Source organism: Amyelois transitella, chromosome 29 (genome assembly GCF_032362555.1).
Source record: "Amyelois transitella isolate CPQ chromosome 29, ilAmyTran1.1, whole genome shotgun sequence".
In the NCBI taxonomy this organism is placed as follows: Eukaryota; Metazoa; Arthropoda; class Insecta; order Lepidoptera; family Pyralidae; genus Amyelois; species Amyelois transitella.
In genome coordinates, this window is record NC_083532.1 from 5,461,664 (window position 1) to 5,484,981 (window position 23,318).

General features: G+C 39.6%; 1 protein-coding gene across 4 annotated transcripts in view; it reads left to right on the forward strand.

Annotated features, from left to right (window-relative positions):
- LOC106140422 (cilia- and flagella-associated protein 410) overlaps positions 1–23,219 on the forward strand; it is a 33,946-nt gene extending 10,727 nt beyond the window's left edge. Inside the window, exons 2-13 of one of the 4 annotated variants that reach the window (XM_060952727.1) lie at positions 8,242–8,307; positions 12,736–12,903; positions 13,555–13,627; positions 14,495–14,560; positions 14,783–14,866; positions 15,924–15,986; positions 16,514–16,588; positions 18,061–18,123; positions 19,651–19,760; positions 20,121–20,238; positions 20,523–20,605; positions 20,907–23,219. In XM_060952727.1, the coding sequence (XP_060808710.1) occupies positions 8,242–8,307; positions 12,736–12,903; positions 13,555–13,627; positions 14,495–14,560; positions 14,783–14,866; positions 15,924–15,986; positions 16,514–16,588; positions 18,061–18,123; positions 19,651–19,760; positions 20,121–20,238; positions 20,523–20,605; positions 20,907–20,940 (1,003 nt within the window). In that variant the 3' untranslated portion in view covers positions 20,941–23,219. The remainder of the gene's footprint in view (positions 1–8,241; positions 8,308–12,735; positions 12,904–13,554; positions 13,628–14,494; positions 14,561–14,782; positions 14,867–15,923; positions 15,987–16,513; positions 16,589–18,060; positions 18,124–19,650; positions 19,761–20,120; positions 20,239–20,522; positions 20,606–20,906) is intronic. The other 3 variants (XM_060952728.1, XM_060952729.1, XM_060952730.1) reach the window with 3 other exon arrangements.
- Positions 23,220–23,318: the final 99 nt, after the last annotated feature.

Here is a 23,318-nt window from a genome sequence, read left to right on the forward strand (position 1 = left end):
ATGAGTGATCTCCACAGGGAACTGGAAATCCCATCGATAATTCGTTACTTCAAAGAAACGTCCCAACGTTTCTTTGAGCGAGCGCCCTCCCACCCGAACCCACTGGTAGTGCAAGCTGCCAATTATGCCCCCGCACCCAACGCAAGGTACAGAAGACCTAGGGATATCCTCTCCGATCCGGACGACCCAATTACGGCCGCCGTCCCCCCCTCAGACCCCCTACCTTCCCAACAGAGGCACCGTGCCGACATAGTCGCGTACATACACCGCGTTCGCCGGCGAACGCGGAGAAGTAGGACTAGTGGCCGGTTCACTAGGTACCGCCCCGCGGCGGCACCCGGTGGATCCGCCACTTAGTCAGCCCTTATGGCAGTTGAACACTAGGTTCAACCTACACGGGTGGCGCCAAAGCCGAGGTTCGTCCCACTCTGGGAACCCTTTGAGCAGCCACTGCGTCGGCAGGAGGCCCTTCAGGCCCCGCCACTAAAAGTCCGGTTAAGTTGTTAAGCCCTTCAGGCAACAACGAGTAATTACATAAAAAAAAAAAAAAAAAAAAAAAAAAAGAGTTATGTTCAGTAGCTGTTACAGGATTGGTCCATGCTGTCGGTGTCTGATTTTTTTTAATACCAAAGATTTCATAAAAAATCACCGCTTGACATGATACTCTGATGATGTTTTCTGAGATCATTTCAATGATCGATCATAATGAAATGAGTGTGTTTCCGGTTGTTTTGCTTCAAAGCCCGGGGTTCATTACCTGAGTGACTTGACCAGGTTGCAGATTGTAAGACAGCTGTAGTCTGGTCCATCGTAACCCAAACGCCAAGTCTAGAGATTTATTATATACCACAATAATAAGCCTATTCTTTAAAATATTTAGCTTTTTTAGGTAAAAGTTTTATATACAACGTTCACGAATAGATTTTCACTCGAAACGAAAAAACGGTTTTCGATGTCAACAATAAATCAATCGATTATTCGCCTCCATCAGTCCATGAGCGAAATTTTTATGTGGACATTTTTGTCTGTAGACTGTAGAGTCGCGTGCCGCAGTATTCGGCCGGACATCGAACTAACAGTTGTTACATCCACTGATTCACCCCCAGAAGTAGGTCGGCTGTCTTGGGCCACAGCCAACTACTGATAATAGTAGCGGCGAGGTGTGTCAACATGGAGACAGCTCTGTTATTACGAGACTTAACTCATGATACTACTGAAGTAGCAATTTCAAAGTTAATCAATTCTGTGTCCAAAACGTTTTTAGTCTTAAGTCGTGTCTTGTCGTAATGACAAGAAACACAATTACAAATATTATTATTTTCTTTGTCAGAGCTTGTAGCGTTCCATTATAAGTGATGTTATTGCTGTATTGAGATCTTTATCTAAAGTAATATGTGCTGTTTTGGCAACTTGTCTTTGTATCTCGACTTTTACGATCTCTATTCTTACATATTAGATTTCTGACAAATGCATATAGTCGCGTCTATGTTCGTTGCGGGGTAGACAGAGCCAACAGCCTTGCAAAGACTGAACGACCACGTTCAGCTGTATGGCTTAATAATAAAACTGAAATTTGTTGAACCCAATAGTGACTGGCCCATTGCCTACGAGAAGAATCCCAAGTTAATTAGCCTTTTCTTTAGTCGCCTTTTACGACATTCGTGGAAAAGATATGGAGTGGTCCTATTGTAAAGTGCCGGTAACCACACAGCACTTACTGCGGGCAGTTCCTATTGATCTACAGGTTATCAGTTCAGCGAATAAGAGCCGATATGCGCGCTTGTTGAACACCCGGCGGTGTCAGGCGGGCGTGTCTCCGACGCACCCTTGCACACCCAACACTGCATGAAAATATACTCAACGACTAATGAAATAGCATTCAAAATCCTTTTGACAATTTGTACGATACGTCTAATAACATCTAAGTAATTTAGAACCTTAAGTCTGACATGTTAAGAGCTACGTTTTTAGTCGCTTTTAAAGTAAATTACGGTAATTTTAGTGGTGTTTGAATAGGGCTCGGCTTTTCATAGAAAATGAGTGTTTGAATGAGAACGGGCCGGAGAAAGGAAAGTTTTGGAAACTTGACGAATCGTGAATGACTCGGCGGCACAATGAACGGATCGGTGAAAAAGTTTGTTATTTATCATACTGGCTTCGGGATACTTTCATCCGCATTGTCATCATATCAATCGACCGGTAAACCAAAAAATATTTTTTCTCAAATTTGATGATAAAGAACTTTTTTAGGCGAAGGGCTAGCAACCTGTCACTATGTGAATCTCAATGCCAAACAGCTGAACTGTTGGCTCTATCTACCTCGCAAAGGATATAGACATGATTATATGTATGAAGCAAAAAAAAACAGGCTATGAGGCATGATAATGCGGATGAAAGTATTCCGAAGCCATTATACGTTTTTTCACATCAGGTATGATTCGGGGCAGAATTTTTGACTTTAATATAAGTTGCTTACTTATGTTTTTGAATGTATAATAAACTTCTTGAACAGATAAGAAAGAGCCCCCAAAAGGAAATAGACATTTAAAGTATCAATTTGTATTCTATTTACTTGTGATTTGAAACGAGCGTGCAGCACGCGAGGCGTCCGCGTCGTGATGGTGACCGCGGCGTTCTATGGCGACTCTCAAGTGGCTGCTCACGGGCGAGAGCCGTGGCTCGATGCGACTTGCGCTGGCGCGTCTGATCGGTAACTTCAAAGGCACGGCGTGACTCGTGATATCGGTCCAGAGCCGGCCTAGAGGTGTCACTTTGTAGACTCACAAGACATTTTAGACCTCTGGGATTTTATTGCGAGCGGCGTCGCGCGAACGCGTGACACGGGTTACTTACGACACTTGAAATCTCGCCCCGTGAGTAGCCAGCTTAATAAGCATTCAGTGTTTGCCGCTGTTTGGTATTCATTCCATGTTGTTGATAATGCCTGTGTGAATGGCCACGTTAGCTGATTGGTTTATGAAGTCACGTCTAGATAGGATGTTTTGACAAGTTAAAGAAGTAATTGATTGTTGCTAGCTGATGTTGGTTTTCTTCTAGTGTTGAGAATTTAAGGGGTATTCTATAAAGGGACAATTTAATTAACTTTAATTTCTTGCTACTATTTTGAATAGTATGGTTTCCCGGCTTCCCGGTTGCATCCTCACCACTCTGAAGAAGAGCCCAGGTTATGCCTTTGACCATAGATCCTATACAGGGTGACTCAGATTTTTACAGGAGTGACTCCCGTCTGACCTCTGCAACCTTTGCAGGGGAACCTTACCCGTATTGGATCGATCATGGTTACACATCCAGTTGCCTGAATGTGTAGGTTTCCTCACCGTAAGACCATCAGTTAGTATTCAATTTTATGTTCATAACTTCTAAAATAGTCATTGGTACATGTTCGAGATGGATTCGAACCTGTGTCTTTTTGCGCCACACGCAGTATAACCGGGACGTACTGATTCGACCACTGACGCTCACCTGGATTCAGCCTAATATTATATAATGTTTATTTTTTGTGTCGTCCAATTAACAAGTCATATCACATTTGTTGACACGGCCCTATTCTCTAGATAACAAACCAGCTATAATGATAGTTAAATGATTGATAACTCACACTATTTGGGAATCTTGTTATACTATGCTTTTTGAAAAGCATCGCTATTTAGTTAATGACGAGGGTGTCAATTTAGGACACGGGGCGCCATGTTCTAAATTATAGGTGTCCCAAATTCTTTCACCTCATGACTGACCCGATTATGTTTTGTAATATTTTATGTTGTTGAGGTTGGGTTAATGCTGGTTAATGGGTAGTTTTATGTACTTGTGGACAGCTTTGAAAAGACTGGAAGGTTCCACCGCCAACTACTTTCAACTGGATGATAGTCATAATTTATATTCACATAGTAACAAGTTGCTTTCCCATCGCCTAAAAGAAAATCTTCATTAGCTTTCCTTTACATACATTCCCCCGTAGTAAAAAAGCTATTGCTGTTTCGCTCTTTATTATGACGTGAAACGGGACGGCGATAGCTTTTCGCGCTATAAAAACTGCGACGCTCGTTACGTGCTACGGGGCCGGAAAGATCAGACAAATCTCTGCTTAACTCCGCGCTCCGGGAAAGCGCCGTGACGTGATTTTATGTAGGTTCGTACTTTTGTTATTGAAAAGCTGTCGCTCACATAGAACGCCGTACTAATGAGCGACCACTGCATAATGCCTGATATTCTGTCCTGTCATGTTCTTCGTCCTCATTCCTCAGGTCGTGACGTCACCGCGCTCATCAATCACAATTACTATGAGTCACGATTGCGCTCCATTAGGAAAACAGATTACTTCATACTCCAAGATATACCTCCGCCGCCACTGAACTGAATTTTCTTAAGACTTTTACTGCGTTAAGATACTTTGTCCTCTTCATATTGTAGTTACCAATTTAATAAAGACTGCGTGATACTTTCGAGGAAAGTATTCAAGGATTGTGACAAGTGGAAAGATGTAGTCTCTGCTTACCCCTCCGGGAAAGAGGCGTGATTTTATTTAAATATAAATGCATGATCCATCTAGCGGTTTCGATAAACAACGTAGGTTAAAAGACCTAACACTAGATATTGCAAGAACAAATGTTCTGTTACGCTTTCACGCCTAAACCACTGAACCGATTTTGGTACCCAGACAAAGTTCTCTGAGTCTGGGGAAGAATATATTTGAATCTCAATTCCATAAGCCATACAGGCTCCGGCTACCACGTGCGGAATAACGTAATTATATGTATGTAAATAATACAGTCGAATTGACAACCTCCACCATTTCTGTAGTCGGTAAAAAATACTTTTCTGGCAGTAAAAGTCTAACATCAATAGAATTGGAAATAGGCACCGCCGCCGTAGCGGCGGGATCGCCCGGTTCTGACATTTGATGATGTTTTTAGAAAGCGTGTGTTTATTATATTATGCAAAGCCCACTCCCACGCATTACCGAAAACGAAAGTGATTATGACACGTTGGAGAGAGATGACGGCAAGAGGCGACTTTTAAATTGATGTGGTTTAATACCGTTATTAATATGATAAATGCGAGTAATTGTTGTCTCTTAGCGCGTTATCTACTAATCTTCTTGAAACTATGTCTGGAGATGGATATAGGGTACTTTACATTCCAGTAAAAACTATTGTTCCCGTGGAATTGCGAAAATTCTGTATTCTCAAGGCAAGAGAGAATTAATCAAATGATTTGATTAAGCATCATTTGAGCTTGCGTGCGCACCACCTTGGACGTCATCTTGCTTCATCATCAGGCAGATTGAGGTCAAACGCATTCAAATTGTTAAAAAAAAATGTATAAAAATTCTGGTGGTGGCGCCTGCGTTAAGGGAAAATCTCTTTAATTTGACCCGCGGTAATTTCGGGAAATCCACTCGTAGTGTTGTACCCCTAGACCACATAAAATAAGATTTGACATAAAATGCACTAATTCATTGCATAAATTAGATTAAAATCGTTCATAACCAATAAGTATCAAATAGCAGTATTAATAAAATCGCGTGAATCATTCCAATCACCGGAGTGAACAAAAAACATACAAACAATATCTATACATCGCGTTCTCAATCGATTGTCAATTCGATTCATACAAACTACGGGCGCTCACAATACAAGGAAGCAATCGATTATTCATAGTATAATATTATAGTAGTTTAAATATATGAATTGAATATGTTCTCATTCGTTTAACATCCATTACATCCAGTATATAGCACCCGCAGATTAAGTTTTTTTTAAGACGACTACATACATCAACTAATTGAGACTTTTATAATGCGTCGTATACTTATGTGATGCACTGCATTGATTGAGTCTATCTCAATCTAATCACAATTTTCTATCATTAAGCCAAACAGCTGAACGTCGCCTTTTAGTCTTTACTTGACTGTTTACTCTACCCCGCAAAGGATAGATTATATGTATAACAAGATGAAGTCAATGATGTCAATCTCCGTGACGTCCTCACATTGTTTTAAATTTCGTTTATCGTCTCGTCATCATCAAGGTCGTCCCGGTTTAGCAGAGTCAGTGTCAGTACATTTCCGAATACATCATCGTTGATGCACTTATCATCGCTTTCCATACATGGCATCGTCACGTCATTCAATAAATGATCTTTTGTTCTGATTAGCTGAGGAAACTGTTTCTTACTTATCGCTTTCAAAGTTTTAATTATTTTCCATGAAAAGCTTAGATATATAAAACTAAGCTAAAAGGATTAAAAACCAGCTATTTTTATAACTAAATTATCTGACGACACGGGAAGAAAAAAAAATTAAAGCCGAGATTAAAAACACTAAAAAGCTAAAAATAGTTGAAAATTAAATCAAACACAACACAATACGTCAAACCAGATTATATTTTGTTATATAAGAATTCCTTGCCAAATATTTAAGAGGTGTACTGCTACGGTTGTATTATTGGCGTAAGTAAATAAATTAGTCGTTTGTACAATCAATTGCAATTGACACACACATTTAGTAAGTAAATGTATTGCTTGGAAAATATAGGGACTATATAATATGGAGTATGCAGGGATCGTTGTAAGTGGAAAGATGTTATCTCTGCCTACCCCTCTAGTTAATAAATAAATATTTACGGGAAAAATTACACAGATTGAGTTAGAATCGAAGTCCGAAACTTGTGTTACGAGATGGTTTTTATGTAAATATCTATGTATAAATACCAACACTAAGTGTAACCACAATTTCGATCGCCAAACTTGCGAACCATCGCGTGTCTCCGCCACATTCGTCATCATAGCAAACTGATCTTTTAGCAACAATTACATTCTCAACACTTCGCATTGTCGACATTACAATAGTTTTTATTCGCGTGCCCGTCTGACTGCCGCTGTGAGCCGATCGACCTTGCAGATCGATTTTATAATAATACCTCTGTTTCATGATCAAAACTAAGAGGCTACCCGTCTCAAGATTGTGATTCATATGAATTGAAAGATTTAGATAATGTTATTATTTTAAAAATAGAATTAATTGATAAAGTTGTAACAAAAAAGGGGAAAATTTCCTTTTTATTTAGTCAAAGAAGGATCTATACATATAATGTTGGCAATATCAATAGTTGTAAAATTTCAAGCCAATGAATGAAATAAAATCCCGAATGACTGACCTAGCACACTGTACAGACAGACATACAATACCAACAAGGATATGTTAATGCTAATACATGAGAAGCCATAACGGCGGACTGATTTCACTTTCATCTGTCGACGACCGCTGACTACGCCGCGATTACTATCAATAAATCTAAATCCGTTGAAGATTTACTTAAGATATCAGCGGTTACAGAGGTAACTGAAACTGCAATGAATTAGATATTTGGCGATAATGATTGGAATAGTGTTCAGGAATTAATTATTGTTTAATTTATAGTATAAATAGAAACTTTGTCAACTGCGCGGTGTGCCGCAACGTGTAATTAAAGATTACCGAGATGTTATATATGTTCGTATTGTCTTTAAAATATAGTTTCCTGTCTAACTACGTCAGAGTACACATTACATAATTACCTATCTTTATCTGAACATAACAAGAGATGACACTGACTGACTGCTTCATTAACTCAAATCCAAATCCACTGCTTCTGGATAATTTTAAAAACCAGAGCGATATTCTTTTGACTCATGTAGATGAAGCATCTCATCGCTTGTTGTGTCAATGTAATCAATGTGGTTGCAAAGGTCTGTGGGTGCTTGAGAAGAGAACATCACAATTTGCTTGAAATTTCGCGTATATATAGTCTTTAGCAAGACATAGGGTGCCTTTCATTCAGGTAAAAACTAAAGTGCCCGTGGTATTTGCGAAAAACCTGTATTCTTTTGTGGGTGGTACTAAATTCGGGCGGGCGAAGCAGCGAGTGATAGCTAGTATCAATATACTCGTAAGACAAAAAAATAATCTAAGCTTTATTTTAGGATATTTTTAAGATTCGATGATTTGATTCCTATAACTTGGGGATTTTCAAGGCAAGTGTGGACAATAAACAAACAACACAAATGTGTGGACAAAATATTTTTTTCACCTTAGACCTCATTCTGCTTCCCATTAAACTAAATAATACAGAGATTCAAATACTCTCAAATTTGTGATAAAAGTAACATTGTTGGATCAACAGAATGATTATAACCAAATCCTAGTTGACGAATTGGTTTCATTGGACGATATTGTTGCAGGGGCGCGGAGCTCGGTGACGTCAGCCTGCTGCGGAGGATGCCCAACGTCGAGGTTTTAGCATTCAGGTAATAAATACAAACAAACTGTATATGTTTGATATTGTCAAAATGTTTATGTTTTAAAATCGGTGAAATATCATTGTTACGGACTTTCTAGTACGAATACGGTTTCTAGATTTATCATCAGTCTGTATTTGCCTGCTGGTAAATATTAACAAATCTGAAGCCATTCTTTCAAATTCAATATTTTTTTCATTCTTTTTTGATCATTTTAACATCGCTTAATAATTATCATATGTTTTGGTTTCGGTTGGTACTTAAAACGAAGTTTACTGCTGCTTTCAAAAGAAAAAAGAATGCTGAAGAATCGGTAACATACTGCACTACAGCAAAACACTTCATTCTTCAACTTCACAATAATCCAAACTTAGAATAAAAATCTTGACGAGAGAATACATTGTTATGATAATGCTACGTCTCTGCAACTCCTTGGAGTCGCTGCAGTTACTAAATTTTAAGAGGTTATACTTTCACGGCAGTAATTTTATTATAACAATAACAAATATACAGGGGGCGTGTGAATGGGAACACTGAAGTGGGAAAGCCAAACGTACAACAAACGTACCTCGATCAAATCGGGCACGTGTTAGCAAGAGCGTTCAATGAAGGCAGTTTGTCGATGAAGTGAAAGAAATATGCAAGAGGAAAGATATAGACTATGCTTATCCCTCTGGGAAAAAGACGTGATTTTATGTATTTTATTTTAAGTAAATTAAAAATATAATAACATAATACTGACGCTTTGAGAGGTAGGATTTGTATGCAGCAAATGTATGTAGATACCTAAATAGTTTAGGCCTATTGCATCCATATTCAAGGAATAAATGATTATTTTAATTATTTATGTATGTATGATATTTGAGTGTGTCACGTCATGGCGTGTCACCATGTCACCCCCGGCGATGGCGTGCCGATTAATGTCAGCACTATTACGGTAATGGTGTTTTATTGCACGTAATTGTGGCGGAGTTGCTGTCAAAAGTTTTTGCTGTCACGGTGCAGTAGTTACTGTCTTGTCACAACAATTTTGAATAACTCTCACTCTCAGACAAGGATTTAGACCTTAGGCGTATGTACACAATGATATGCAATAAATGAAATGAACAGTTATTTCACAAGGGCCCTTGCTTCGGAATTTGATCGTTGGCAAATCTTGGTGGGTACCAAAATTATCCAAGCATGAAATTCCGAAGATATCGATATGTTATCGGTTCCAAACTTCTAAACAAGTGGCATTGGTTTTAAACGTTGTTGGCGGAGAGTAATTTCCAAAATCTCTGCCTACCCCTCTGGGAAAAAGGCGTGATTTTATGTATGTATGTATGTATGTACGTGTGTGTTGTGCCTAATATTAGTTGGAATCCTCTCTAAGCGCACTCCTAGGAACGTACATTCTAAATCTACATACCACATTTCAAGTCTCTAAATGCAGCGGTTTGGACTGTGTTGTCAGTCAGTCACTCGATAGTTGAAGAGTTTTATATAAAAGTTATATTTATTCGACTTGCATTTAAAGCTATTATGTCGAATTATGGAGTTGTACTATTCTTACGTGAATATCCGTAGTGTATTGTGCAACGCTGTTGATGGTCGTGTATGCAAATCATATGTAGATACGCTGGAGGGACCGCACTCGCCCGCTGCTGAGTGGTCTTTATGTAATTACTAGCTGTTGCCCGCGGCTTTGCTGGTGCTGCGTGGTTCGCGACACTTTAGAATAGGACCACTCCATATCTTTCTCATGGATGTAGTAAGCGACAAAGAGAATGGCTTATAAATTTGGGATTCCACTTGTAGGCTATCAAACTGTCATTATTTAAATCTCAATTCCATTATGAAACATACAGCTGGACGTGACCTTCAGTCTTATTAAGACTTTGGGCTCTGTCTACCCCGCAAGGCATATAGATCACTACAGACAACACAGTGGAAATTGTATGTCTTACCATCCATTAGTCGCAGTAATTGTAACGAAGTACCTATGAGTTTCTTGACCGTCTGCCGTCTAGACGTGAAATCCCACCCCCGGGACCTCGCACTAGTCTATGTCTATTCCCAAGTACTTGTGACGTCGGGACGCTTCGGTCTCCCCGGCGCCCCGCCTCACAGCCCGCGAGGCCCATAAAGTTTCTTAAAAGCGAAGAGCTAACGATGTCTTGACACTCAATTCCACTATTAAGCTAGTATCAAACTGGGATCTTTAGTCTTTTCGGGACTGTTGACTTTGTCTATCCTGTCAGCTAATATATGGCTTTATGTGTGTCACTTTCTGCTGTACATACGTTTATGCAAATAAGTTCAATTACCAAACGCCATATCGAGGTGGTTTATATCTAGCAAATATCACATTTGGTCAAATACAGAGCAATAAAAATCTTGTTTGCGCTTATAAGGGGGTGATGAATGGCCGGCAATGGCCTGGGTCGAGAGTGGGCGTACGATGAGAAAGATCGAGGTTTCATTCAAATTAGGAAGGAGTACGGAATGGAATAATGGTTGCTAATACAAGTATTGCTCACCAGCGATCCGGCCCCAGGTAGCATTCACACAGATGAACATTCCTTGTGAATGACTCTATCTATGTATATGTAAACAAAGACTGCAACAAAATCCGTTGCTTGTTTGTGTAGTTTTAAAGATGTAAGCATACAGACACAGGAACAGACGCGGGAAACATTGGTGAACAGCCGATTCTATGTTTCTGCCTTATCCATCAATACTTAAAATTATAAGTCTGTCTGTCTGAATGTCTTATTTTTCAAGGCAGCCTTCTTATCTTCATCATAGTGAAATGCCCCTGCGCACTCGCTGGGCGGCGCTGTGGTATAATGAGCAAGTGGCAACAATGTTAATGCGTATGCACGTTGCATCGCGATTAAAGACCTGCGCGCACGCACCGTACGCAGCCACGCGGAATAATAACATACATATATCACGTCTTTATACTTACCTAACGGGGTAGACAGGGCCAACAGAAGACAATAAAAGCAAATTGTTAAAAAAATATTCAACAGGTTGGACTTTAATGTGTTCTTTAGAGGGAAATCCAGAACAAAAAGAATTTTGATCATTTCAGATCATTTTCTCCTATCAGACCAGTGAATGTGAAACTTATTCTAAGTCTTCTAGTACCGAGCAAAACGTATGCTTGTCTCTTGAGGACACTCCGAAAGGAAACTTGAGGTTGTTCTTTAGGCGACGCCAGGCTAGCAACCTGTAACTATATTAATCTCAATCAATCTTTTCGAGACAGTCGGCTTTATTTACCTCATAACGGATAAAGGCGTGATAAAGTATGCACATCTAACTCCTCCACCTCCCCAATATAATTTTCATGGAAATGACTCGTCACATTTGCAACCCGTTAAATGTGTCACCGCGATCATTGTCTGGTCGTCTTTGTGCCTCACAAAGAAGGCAATTTCACTGATTCGGCGCGCTGCGGCGGAGTGACTCAGCTGTGAGTGTCGGGTGTGTCGGGGAGCGCAGTCAAACTACCACGATTCGTCTCAGTTCAGTTATTCGCCGCTCTTATAGAGTAATTTATTAAACTCATATTTTTGGTTACGCAAATATTTTGCGCAGATCATCCTATCTTCCCTCATCCTATATTTTTGAGGTTAACCGCGGATTAAGAAAGAGAGGTCTAATCAAAGTTCGGAAATAGACCCACTGAAGACAGAATGGTTGCCTTTTAAAGGTCTTGTCAAAAGGAGCAAAAATCACATAGCGTGTTAGAGTCCCGTCACTATATGTAAACTTATCAATTCATTTATTCCTTTAATATGGTTACAATAGGTCTTAATTAAATCATTTAGTACAAGGCATGTGCAATTTACTTCTGATGTTTTTTTGTAGGTTTCAGGGTACTGCTTGCATAATATTTAAACAAATATCAAAAAGTGAAAAGAATAATTTTAATAACTTCCGCTCGCGAACGACGCGTGCGCAAGGGCGACCAATCAGAGCGTGGCGTGCGAAAACGTTGCCCAATGAGCGGCCGCCGGCAATTAGCCAATCGTAATCTACTGACCGTTGAAGATTTGCATGTATTCTAATGTGTGTAGATCTGTGCAAATGTAAGCGGGTAAATGATAAAATCGTTAATTAATTAACATTATGTGTTTTACTTGATGATTACAATCAGTTACAATTTTCAAGTCTCACTTTTTTTGACTACCATTTTGCTAAAGTTAATATGATGAATGGTTACAACTTGTGCGTTGTTTACGCACAAGTTGTAACCATTCATCATATTAACTTTACAGTCTATTATATGGCGCAAATTGTCAAGTTTCATAAACAAAATAACTAATTAAAAATACTTCTATAATTTTTTAAATTTCCGCTCCCAATCTCCCTACACAGCTTGTGACAAAGGTGTCCGTGTTGACCTCACAGAATGCTCGGTAACTAGTCCTCTGCCTCCTCCAGCATAAACAAGATCCGCACCCTGGACGACTTCGCGGCGTGCCGGCGCCTGCGCGAGCTGTACGTGCGCAAGAACGAGATCCGGGACCTGCGCGAGATCCGGCACCTGCGGCGGCTGCCCGCCCTCACCAGCCTGTGGCTCGACGAGAACCCCTGCACCACGCATCCACAGTATGTACCAGAATGTACCTATTTCAGAATATACCTCTTTTGTACGTAGAGTGCACATTCAAATTTTTTTTTCAAATTCAACATCACTTAATAATTGTCATATTTTTTGGTGTCACATCATTGATTGACGTCAAATAAATGACATAAAATTAAGTTTACTGCCGCTTCAGTACAGCGCAAAGAGTCAGCGTAGAAGAAGCGGAAACAAACTGCACTGCAACAGATACGATATTTGTTTGTTTATTGTGTGTGTGAGTGGCCGACACTGGTGTGTCAGATTTATCAAGAGCGCTTCAGTCTTCACCCCATAAAGCCATGTCAGATGCTGTTTAGCTGAAACACTATGTTTAGAATGAGTGATGTCATGTTGAGGACGTATAGTTAAAAGTTTAGGAATAAAATTAATATATGTATATGTACATTCAAGGAGAACCGAAGAGAAGAGAAATAATCAAGTGTAAAGCACTGTGCTATATTTTAGGAAAACAAATATGTAATTAAAATATTTTACAAAAAAAATAGATCTGATGTTTTGATCTACCAAACAAATCATGACAACCTACTTATATGTACGCCAGCTGGCTTTGCCTGTTCATATTAATATATAAATAAAGTAGGTTGCCTACATGATGTAATTGTTTCTGTTTTCAGGTACAGGATGACCGTGCTGAGGAACCTGCCGAATCTCGAGAAACTAGACAACGTGCCCGTCCAACCTGAAGAGGTACGCATCGAGAGCTCTCGTATTTGTACATGATAGCTTTGTGCTGAGTCTGCTACTGGACCAGAGATTACAAGACTGTCGAACAGCAGATCCAGATTTCTGATGCTCAATGAACGATAGTTGAGCGAAAAATGTCTAAAACTAGACTAGAGAAAAGTATCTTTTATTTTCCATCTCCTATATAAAGCTCTTCTGTTTTCGAGTGAGTGACTGACAGACAGACATCGCACAGATCAACCCACTGGTGAGATTTTAAATTTAAAATGTAAGTTTCTGGGTTGGTCTAGGGGGGCGCTGAGAAAGGATTTCCAAAGATTCCGAGAAAAGCTGGATTTTTATTTTACGCGTGAGCGGTTTTCTCGTTGCAATTATGTAAGTATACATATAAGCATTTACACAAAAGTCAAAAATCGTCAGTTTTTAATTGATAATAAATCCTGGTAAATTAATTGCGTGCACCACGTCAGGGCTCATCTTGCTTACCACCAGGCAGATCGAGGTCACACGCACTCCAATCTATACTAATATTATAAAGCTGAAGAGTTTGTTTGTTTGAACGCGCTTATCTCAGGAACTACTGGTTCAAATTGAAAAATTATTTTTGTGTTGAATAGACCATTTATCGAGGAAGGCTTTAGGCTGTATAATATCACGCTGCAACTATTAAGAGCGAAGAAATAATGGAAATTGTAAAAATAATGGGGAAAATTATTCATCCTTGAGGGGTTCAATGATGACCAAAATAACTATTTCACGCGGAGGAAGTCGCGGGCACAGCTAGTGTATTATAAAAAAAATTATGATATCGACAGAATGAATTTCATTGATTTTCATCGTAATCATTATTTTATTTTTTCTACATTGCAGGTGCAGGAGGCGATGCGGCGCGGCTCCCTCATCCCGGACTCCGACGACGAGGGCTACCCGCAACAGGTGATCTATAGAATTTATATTATTGCTAGCCCTTCGCCTAAATCAAGAGGAATCTAAAGTTTATTAGCCTGTGTGTATGTATATGTATGTATGTGGATGAAACGAAAGAAGTGGCGAAATAAAACCCCTCCGGGGAAAAACCATTAATGTATGTTTGTACTGACTTTGTATCAATTTTATTAATAAACTTAATAGTGTTAACCAATGATGAAACAATTGCAGGAACAGCAAGCGTACAGCCAGTACCGGCCGCGGTCCTGCGACTCCAGCCCCTCGCGGGAGTCCATGCCTGCCTACAGGAACGAGGTCAGTCTCCTGGATCCTATTTTACTGGACTACAAATCTAAAAGGCACCAGACGAATATTATAGATAGATGGAACTAAAAGTCACACTAAAGGCAGGTCAGAAGAATCGCAGGTTGAAAACTTAGCCCGCACCAAGTTGTAATACAAGAAACTGTTTAAAATAGTCACACTGCGGCGCGGCGGTTTGAGCCTTAGCCAGCATTTCAATTTGATGTGACGTGTTCGAAGAGTTACTTGTGTAACACAACTTGTTGCGGGCTTTTAAACTGCATTGTTTCTGACCTGCGTGTGGTCTTTGGGCCTCTAAGTTTTTTGTTAATCAAAATTTCAGTCAAGAACTATTTTTAGGTTGCTTAAAAAGTTGAAGAAAAAAAAATTGAAAGAAAAAATTTGAAAAGAATCCAGACTCGAAGCATAGCGAAGGAGGGTGCCCCTGGGAACACGCAAAGTTGAGAGAGAGAGAGAATGCATTCCCACGTGCATCCTCAGTTGTTTTCCAAGCTTAGGATCAGACTACATAAATGACACGTTGACTATTAATTGTCAAAATTTATTTGGTCGGCTGCCTACGTAAGCCTTAGGAAGATTATTGACAGAATTGAAATGTGTTATGTCTTATTTAGCTTGATTCTTATGTTTGTTTATTACTAATGCGATTATTTTAAATATAAATGCATGCAGCAGAGCCGTGAGAGGAGAGATGAGCAGTATGACGTGTGCATAAATATCGTTTAACATATTTAACTAAACATACATGCTAATACTTAGTGTTCGCAGTTCGTATAGTGATGAACCGAATGGATCAGTTGTATCCATCATCCACGATTTAGTTTAGATTTTGGATATCCATAATCTTGTTGCCCGGTTACAGGGCTGAATTAATTATTCTTGAATGATAACGTTATATATTTAATTGTATTTTCACCTTATCTAATTTGTGTTTACCTGTCATAGAGATAATTAAAAAATTGATGATCTATCATTAATTTAACTGCATAATGTGTGTGTGTGTGTGTGTGTATGTGTGCACTAACCCCATGCCATCCTGTGACGCCAGGGCAGCGACAGCTCCGAGGCCGAGCCGGCGCTGGCGCAGGAGCCGCCGCCGCGCGACCCGCAGGTAGGGGCATTATTTACTTCATGTGTATGTAACATTTATTCATTTGTTCGTTCGAATTTTAAAACTATAGCGTTTATTTCATAGTGGCACTAACTAACCCGTTTCCAGCTGTGAAACAATTTGTTTTTCTAAATTTATGTCTCACTGTGTCCGGCCGTCTCACTAGTTAACGGCTAAAGTGAATTAATGTGCTTTTTATTGCTCACTAATTTTAATTCACAAATTTCCGAAGATTAGTCCTTACAAATTCATTTATATTTTTATAACAAATATATCAATTGCATAGAAGTGTGATAGCGAAGAAAGAACATGTTGTGTGCCAGCTGGGAGGGGAAGGCTTAAAAACTTGGGGGTTCTGTTTCCAAGCGACGCGCTAGCACCTGTCTCTATTTTAATCTCAATTCCATCACCAGCTGGACGCGGATGTCCAGTGTTGAGATGTTCGTCTCTGTCTACCCCGTAAGCGATACAGACGTGTCAATATGTATGCCACAAGCAGTAGGTAACGTGTTGTGTACGCCCCGCAGCCGCGGCCGCCGTCGCGCGGCTCGCCCGACGACGACCGCTACACGCACCCCGCCATGACCAGCTCGCACTACGAGGTGAGTCCGTGATATATTATGTGTGGTTCCCGGCACTTATACAAAATAGAATAGAATAGCACAACTCCATCTCGTTCCCATGGATTTCGTAAGAGGCGATTAAGGCTTATAAACATGGGATTCTGCTTTGAAGCGATGTGCTAGCATCCTGTTATTATTTGAATCTTAATAGCTGAATGAGGCCTATCAGTGTTGTCAAGACTGTTGGCTCTGTCTTTACCGCAAGGGATAGGTATAGACGTAATTATATGTATGTATGTAAGTGAAGAAGAGACCAAAAATGAAGAAGTAGAAAAAATGAAATAAAATACTAAAATACGAGTATATCACCAACATATAGGAGTTAGAAGCTTTCAAGGCTCTTTCTGTGAGTTATTTACTTCTTGAAGCTCAATAATGTAAAAAGAAAACTGTGAACTCAGGATCAAGAGGAATCTCACCATATTATTGTCGGTACTGTGGAGTATTACTGTCGGTGTGTGTCAGGCGGAGCCCGGGTTTCTTACAAAAAGGGCTCAAACACCAGGAAGTGCAGTTTATTACCGCTTCTTCTGCACTGACGCTTTGGAAGCGGCAGTAAACTTAGTGTTAAGTTATTTATTTGACGTCAACCAATGTTGTGAATCCAAAAGATATGACAATTATTAAGTGACGTTTGAAATGTTTGAATTTGAAGATAACTTCATCAGTTCAAAGAACTTATTGAAACAACAAATATGCATATTTTGTTTCTTTAATACGCAAAATATTGTAAGAAACCTTGTATTATCCCGAATAACATTGATTACCATGTAGTATTCGTCAGCTAATATCATGACAATCAAGTAACAGCTAGCTCACACTCACCAGTAGTTCATCATTCGTTTCAGAATCATTACATTGATAACACTGCGTTCCTGTAGACAGAGTCAAACGGCCATTTTGTAGCGCTCTCTCTTATTGATCGTGTGAAAACGACAAGGAAGGCGATACTGGAAATAAAACATAAATTATTTACTATGTTTCTGTCGCGTTTTTGCAAGTTCTAAATTTTATTATCAAATGCCATTTGAAAGTTTTGTAATTACTTAATACTCGTAATGTACAATGTTTTTTGCTGATGTTGTACAGTGTATTGTACAACAGTTGTCTCGCCTTTCGTGTATTCTTTATGTCTGAGAGAGATTAATTAGACAGAGAAAACCTACTTAAAATAAAAAAAGCAGTTTTGTCTATAATCCTCTAGAGCTATGAAACTGTCGGAGTGAGCGTCGATACCATTTGGGATCTTTACATTTTTAAAGATTATACCGTTTCTTTTCATCATAATCATCGTTTCATGTCACCAAACGCAAAGATGAGTGACGAGCTCTTGCTCACAAGAGGATGTAAACGGCCCAATGATTGTAGTTGCTGGTCATTGACTTGACATGTGACGCGTGGGAAGAAGTGTGTATGTGTGTATAGGCGTACAGAGCGCGTGGTTGTTGCAGCCGCGGCCGGCGCGCTCGCCCGACGCGCCGCTCCGCCACTCCGTCTCCGCGCACAGCGTCAAGGTGATACATACATACACACACACACATATATACATATATATGTATACATACTGCTGGAGAGCCGTCCGCGTGGAAACCCTATCGTAATGTAACAATCAATCCCGCGGGAGCTCCGGGATGACAAGAAGTCTAAAAATCCTTAAGTGCAAACCTAATGTATAACATAGCTTTATGTTTGAATATTTCCATTTGCAATACAACTGAATCACAATCATTTTCAGTTCTCACAAATCAATATGAGTAATTGCACAATATTATCACTTATATAAGTTGTGAGTATGCCGCCGTGTGGTTCCCGGCACCAATAGAAAAAGGAATAGCACCACTCCATCTCTTTCCCATGTCGTAAAAGGCGACTAAGGGATAGGCTTATGAACTTGGGATTCTTCTTTTCGGCGACGGGCTGGCAACCTGTCATTATATAAATCTCAATTCTAGCATTGAGCTGAACGTGGCCTCCTTGCGGTATACCTCGCAAGGGATATAGACGTGATTATATGTATGAATGTATGTATAAGTTGCTTTCTCTGCACGTAGTAGACGATCCATCAATCGTATGTAGACGAGCGAATGATCGGTTTCAGAAAAAATGCTCTTAACGAAGACGAGTTGTTTGGACTATTTAAATTTGTAGTTGTTTTTATCCGTTCGTGGCGATCACTCGTCCCTCTACATCCACCGCATTTACCTACCGAGTAACTTCACGCTTGTTTGTGTCCATGTAAGCTTCATTTACCATTAAAGTTTCCCCGTTATTGGTCTTATTAAATCTTCAAATTTTTTTAACGTAAGTAATGCTATTCAATAGCATAACTTTCTTTAATTCTTGTAATACCTTCCTTTGATGTCACAAATAAAAAGCTTTCATCATGTGGTACCCGGTACTTTAGGAGCACATCTTTCTCTCATGGATTTCGTCAAAGGCGACTAAGGAAAGGGCTAATAAACTTGGGATTTTTCTTGAAGGCGATGGGCTAGTAACCTGTCAATTCTCTAATATCGTGGCGTTTCGGTATTTTAAGGACTGTTGGGTCCGTCTGTCCCGTAAGGTATAAAGACATGTGTGTATTTTACTATTCCTAATGTAATTATATTTCAATATGAACAGAAAAATCCAGCTGGCTTACATACATGCATATGAATGCCATAGTAACTACTGTCATGATTTGTTTGTTTGGCAGAAAACATCAGATTTTATTATTTGTTTCCCAAAATATAGTGCAGGGCTTTACGTTCGATTATTTCTCTCCTGTTCCGTTCTACTTCTTTCTCCTTTAGTGTGAATATGAATGCGCTGGGCCTAAATCCCATGGGATTTTCTAGAAAAAGTTGTCTATGTCACTCTCGAAGGTATCTGTGCCAAATTTTGTGAAAATCAGTACAATAGGTAGTTTTTAAGTTTATTCGTTACAAATCTTTCCTCTAATAAATAGAATGGATTTTAATATTCCTGAACTTTCACTATATTGTGATTGTATCTATCAGAGAGTACCAGGCTGTCATAACAGGAGAGATGGTGCATTGCAGGAGTACGCGTACCCCGCCAACGGCGAGTGTCGGTACGCGGGGGGCGGGGAGCGCGCCGCCGTGACGTCACCGCCGCACTACCACGACCCCTACTGCGAGCGGCCCGATCGGTGAGTGCTTCGAAATTGTTTTTGAAATGTTCAGATTTCCTCGGGTACGAGTAGTTTTGGGTATTCATTGTGTCTTCTAGGTTCCGGCAATCAAGAATGGAACCATGGATGTCGTGAAAGGCGACTATAAACTTGGGATTCATCTTGTAGGCGATGAGATAGCTACTTGCCACTTTTTGAATCTCAGTTCCATCATAAAGCCATACAGTTGAGCGTGGCGTTTCAGTGTTTTCAAACTGTTTGCTCTTTCTACCCCGCAACGGATACAGACGTGACTATACATATGTATGTCGTACCTCAGCCAGTCATTTAATAACGCAAAAGTTTTACAATGTTTGATTAGAAGAATAACATTTACAGACCCGAGGCGTACCCCCAGCGCGAGTGGAACAGCGCTAGCGAGCGGGAGCGAGACAGGGAATACCCGTCCGCCGTGATGGCCGAGCACAGGGGCTTCACGCGCCGGCCCGTCGCCAGGGTGAGTACATACGGACACCCAGGAATATCAGAAAAAGTTCATTTCTCATCATGCCCTGGCCGGGATTCGAACCTGGGAATCTATAAGTATTTATTGTAGAATATAGTATCGTTGACTTAGTATCTCGTATCGCAAGTACCTACCTACCGTACTCGTATCACGAAATACTTCGAGGCTAAGTCAATCTGTGTCGTATGTAATTATTTATTTTATTTTGTATAAAAAAAACATTACCTTTGAAATCAGATTGAAATTCAAATAGCTAATATTTGTGGTGTCTCCAGAATTCGAACCTGCTCTCGGCGGTGCTGTGCTTGGTGAAGGAGCTGGACTACCCCAGTCTGGAGGTCGCCGAGATGGCTGTCAGGTAGTAACTTGTAAATGTTAACTTGTTATATCAGCACCACTCTGGAGAGGAGCCCGGGGTGTGCCTGCGACCATGATTCTGAATTGGGTGAGTCAGCTTTTTACACGAAGCGACTCCCGTCTGACCTCCGCGACCTTTGCAGGGGAACCTAACCCGTATATTATATTGGTGACATCTTAATTTATCGCAGGTATAATTTCATTCAGGTATCCTTACGATTTTTTTTCGAAGCTGTTTAATTATACAATGTCACCTGTTTGCCACCCTTCTTTGTAAATGAAAGTAAATTCCCTTGTTCCAGATGCCGCATGGACGAGCTCGCGAACAGCCAGTGACCCGCGAGCCCTCCGCCGGCGGGCACGGTCTGATGGGGAACCGACACACTGTTTTTACACAGATTTGAACCCTATTTCGGCCGATTATGGATTTGTTACACAGATTTAGATCCTATTTCGAAATGCCGGTGTGGGAGAATTGACTTTCATGGGGTGGGCGCGGACCTCCGGACCGGTTCCCGACTGCGCGAGGTCACCGGTCCCCAGAAGTGCCGGTGTTTAAGTTGGACATAGCCACGGACTGAATACACAGTTTTAATTATTATTTTTTACAAATATCACGACGTATAAATATACATACATACATACATATGATCACGTCTATATCCCTTGCGGGGTAGACAGAGCCAACAGTCTTGAAAAGACTGAATGGCCACGTTCAGCTATTTGGCTTAATGATAGAACCGAGATTCAAATAGTGACAGGTTGCTAGCCCATCGCCTAAAAGAGGAATCCTAAGTTTATAAGCCTATCCCTTAGTCGCCTTTTACGACATCCATGGGAAAGAGATGGAGTGGTCCTATTCTTTTTAAACGGTTTTTTTGTAATAGTGCCGGGAACCACACGGCACTGCCGGGAACCACACGGCACGTATAAATATTAATTTATAAAACAATGAACAATTTTTGTCATTACCGAGCTTATTCAGAGATTATTTTCGAGTGTGGAAAATGCGTCAATTCGTTGATAATTTTGGTAAAATTATGTAAATACGTACTCGTACTAAGTTTGGGAAATGCATGTTTTGGTGTAATGTGTACAGTCAACAGCACATCAACCTGCGCAAATTCGTCTCTATTGCCGCGGCTCCATGTGGGGAAGCTTGATATGCGGTTGACTGTATTTAACTGTTATTGGTGTACGCATACGCATACTCTATTTCATTCTTTGGTTGTTATACTATTAATATTTAAACATTCAAACACTTATATAATATTATTAATATATGTATGTATAAATATAACCTCATTTTGTGCAATAAGCAGACAGGCAAATGTTGATTATATTTTTATTAAATGAAATGTTGAGATTATGATTATGTAGCAGAATCTAGATATAACGACTTTGTTATATCTAGATTCTCACTTTATTTGCGAAGGAAATGTTACCTTTATAAATTACAAGCTGTTAACCGCGTCTTCGTCCCCGTGAACAAAGAACAGGATTTTTTTTGGAGTATAATTGTGAAAATTGGGTAATGAAAGATCAATTTTAAACGTAATAATATTAATAAGGTGTACATTCGCATGTGTATCGTTTAATTTAAATAATTGACTGATCTATTAACTCTCTATACAACATAAGACACAATATGATCGGGAATCGCTGGCTAACGTTTGTCTCTAATTCCTACGCGAGCGAAGCTTCGTGCTATTCGAATAAAAAAAAATGCAATTGCTGGATTTAGCTATAGACATGAGATCCAGCAAGTAGCGGCTACAGGATAGGGAACTACTGAAGTTGGTGAGCGCTGAAGTAGACCAAGGGAGAAGGTCCAGGCGGGAGGGCGCGGTGGCACGACGTCATAACACATTTTAAATTTCACTATACCAAATAATCATACCTACATAAATAATCATTTAGATTATATTTATGTAGGTATGATTATTTTTGTGAAAAATAGTGCAATCATTGTTATGACAATTTTGTTTTCGTCATTAACAAGCTTCCTGATACTTATATTAGTTTTCATTTTGATGATGAATTGATTATTTACTTTTTGTTTTATTTTAAATATTAAATTGAGAATAAAATTATTTTATTATTTACATATTTATAAAAAATCGGTTGGAACTCCAATTACAAATGTTTACTGATTATAATAAATGCAATTTAATTTTTTTTGTTACTGTCTCATTGTGACTTGATCCATGATAACATGTCGGCTAAGAGCTGGTCAAGTGCGGGTGCTACTCTCAGGTGTAATGGCGCCTTCTGGACAGTGTGTGATGTGCCAGCTGCGACCTGAACTAATTGTAATTTTGAATTTTTTTTAATTCAATTTTAATGGTTAAACACAGACGAATTGTGTTATTTAAAGATTGTGATATTTCGATTGTTTTAAAGATGTTTTTATATAAAAATTTAATACAAAATAACTGTTCCGTATTAAGTCCGAATTTTCTTTAAAAGCAACTCGCACTAAACACAAGCACTTTGCTTACGAGCTATGTTCTGATGAAGCTAGCTGTCACCGGGCGCCGGCCGGTCCGCTGTTTGTGAATACGAGTTGTAGACTATACTAGGTACCGAATGAATTACAATTAACTTGCCGTAACTATTGGTTTGTTTTATTTCACGATAATTTAAGTAATACATAAAATTACTCCACCTTTCCCTTACGTTGTAGACAGAGCCGACGGACTCGAAAAGACTGG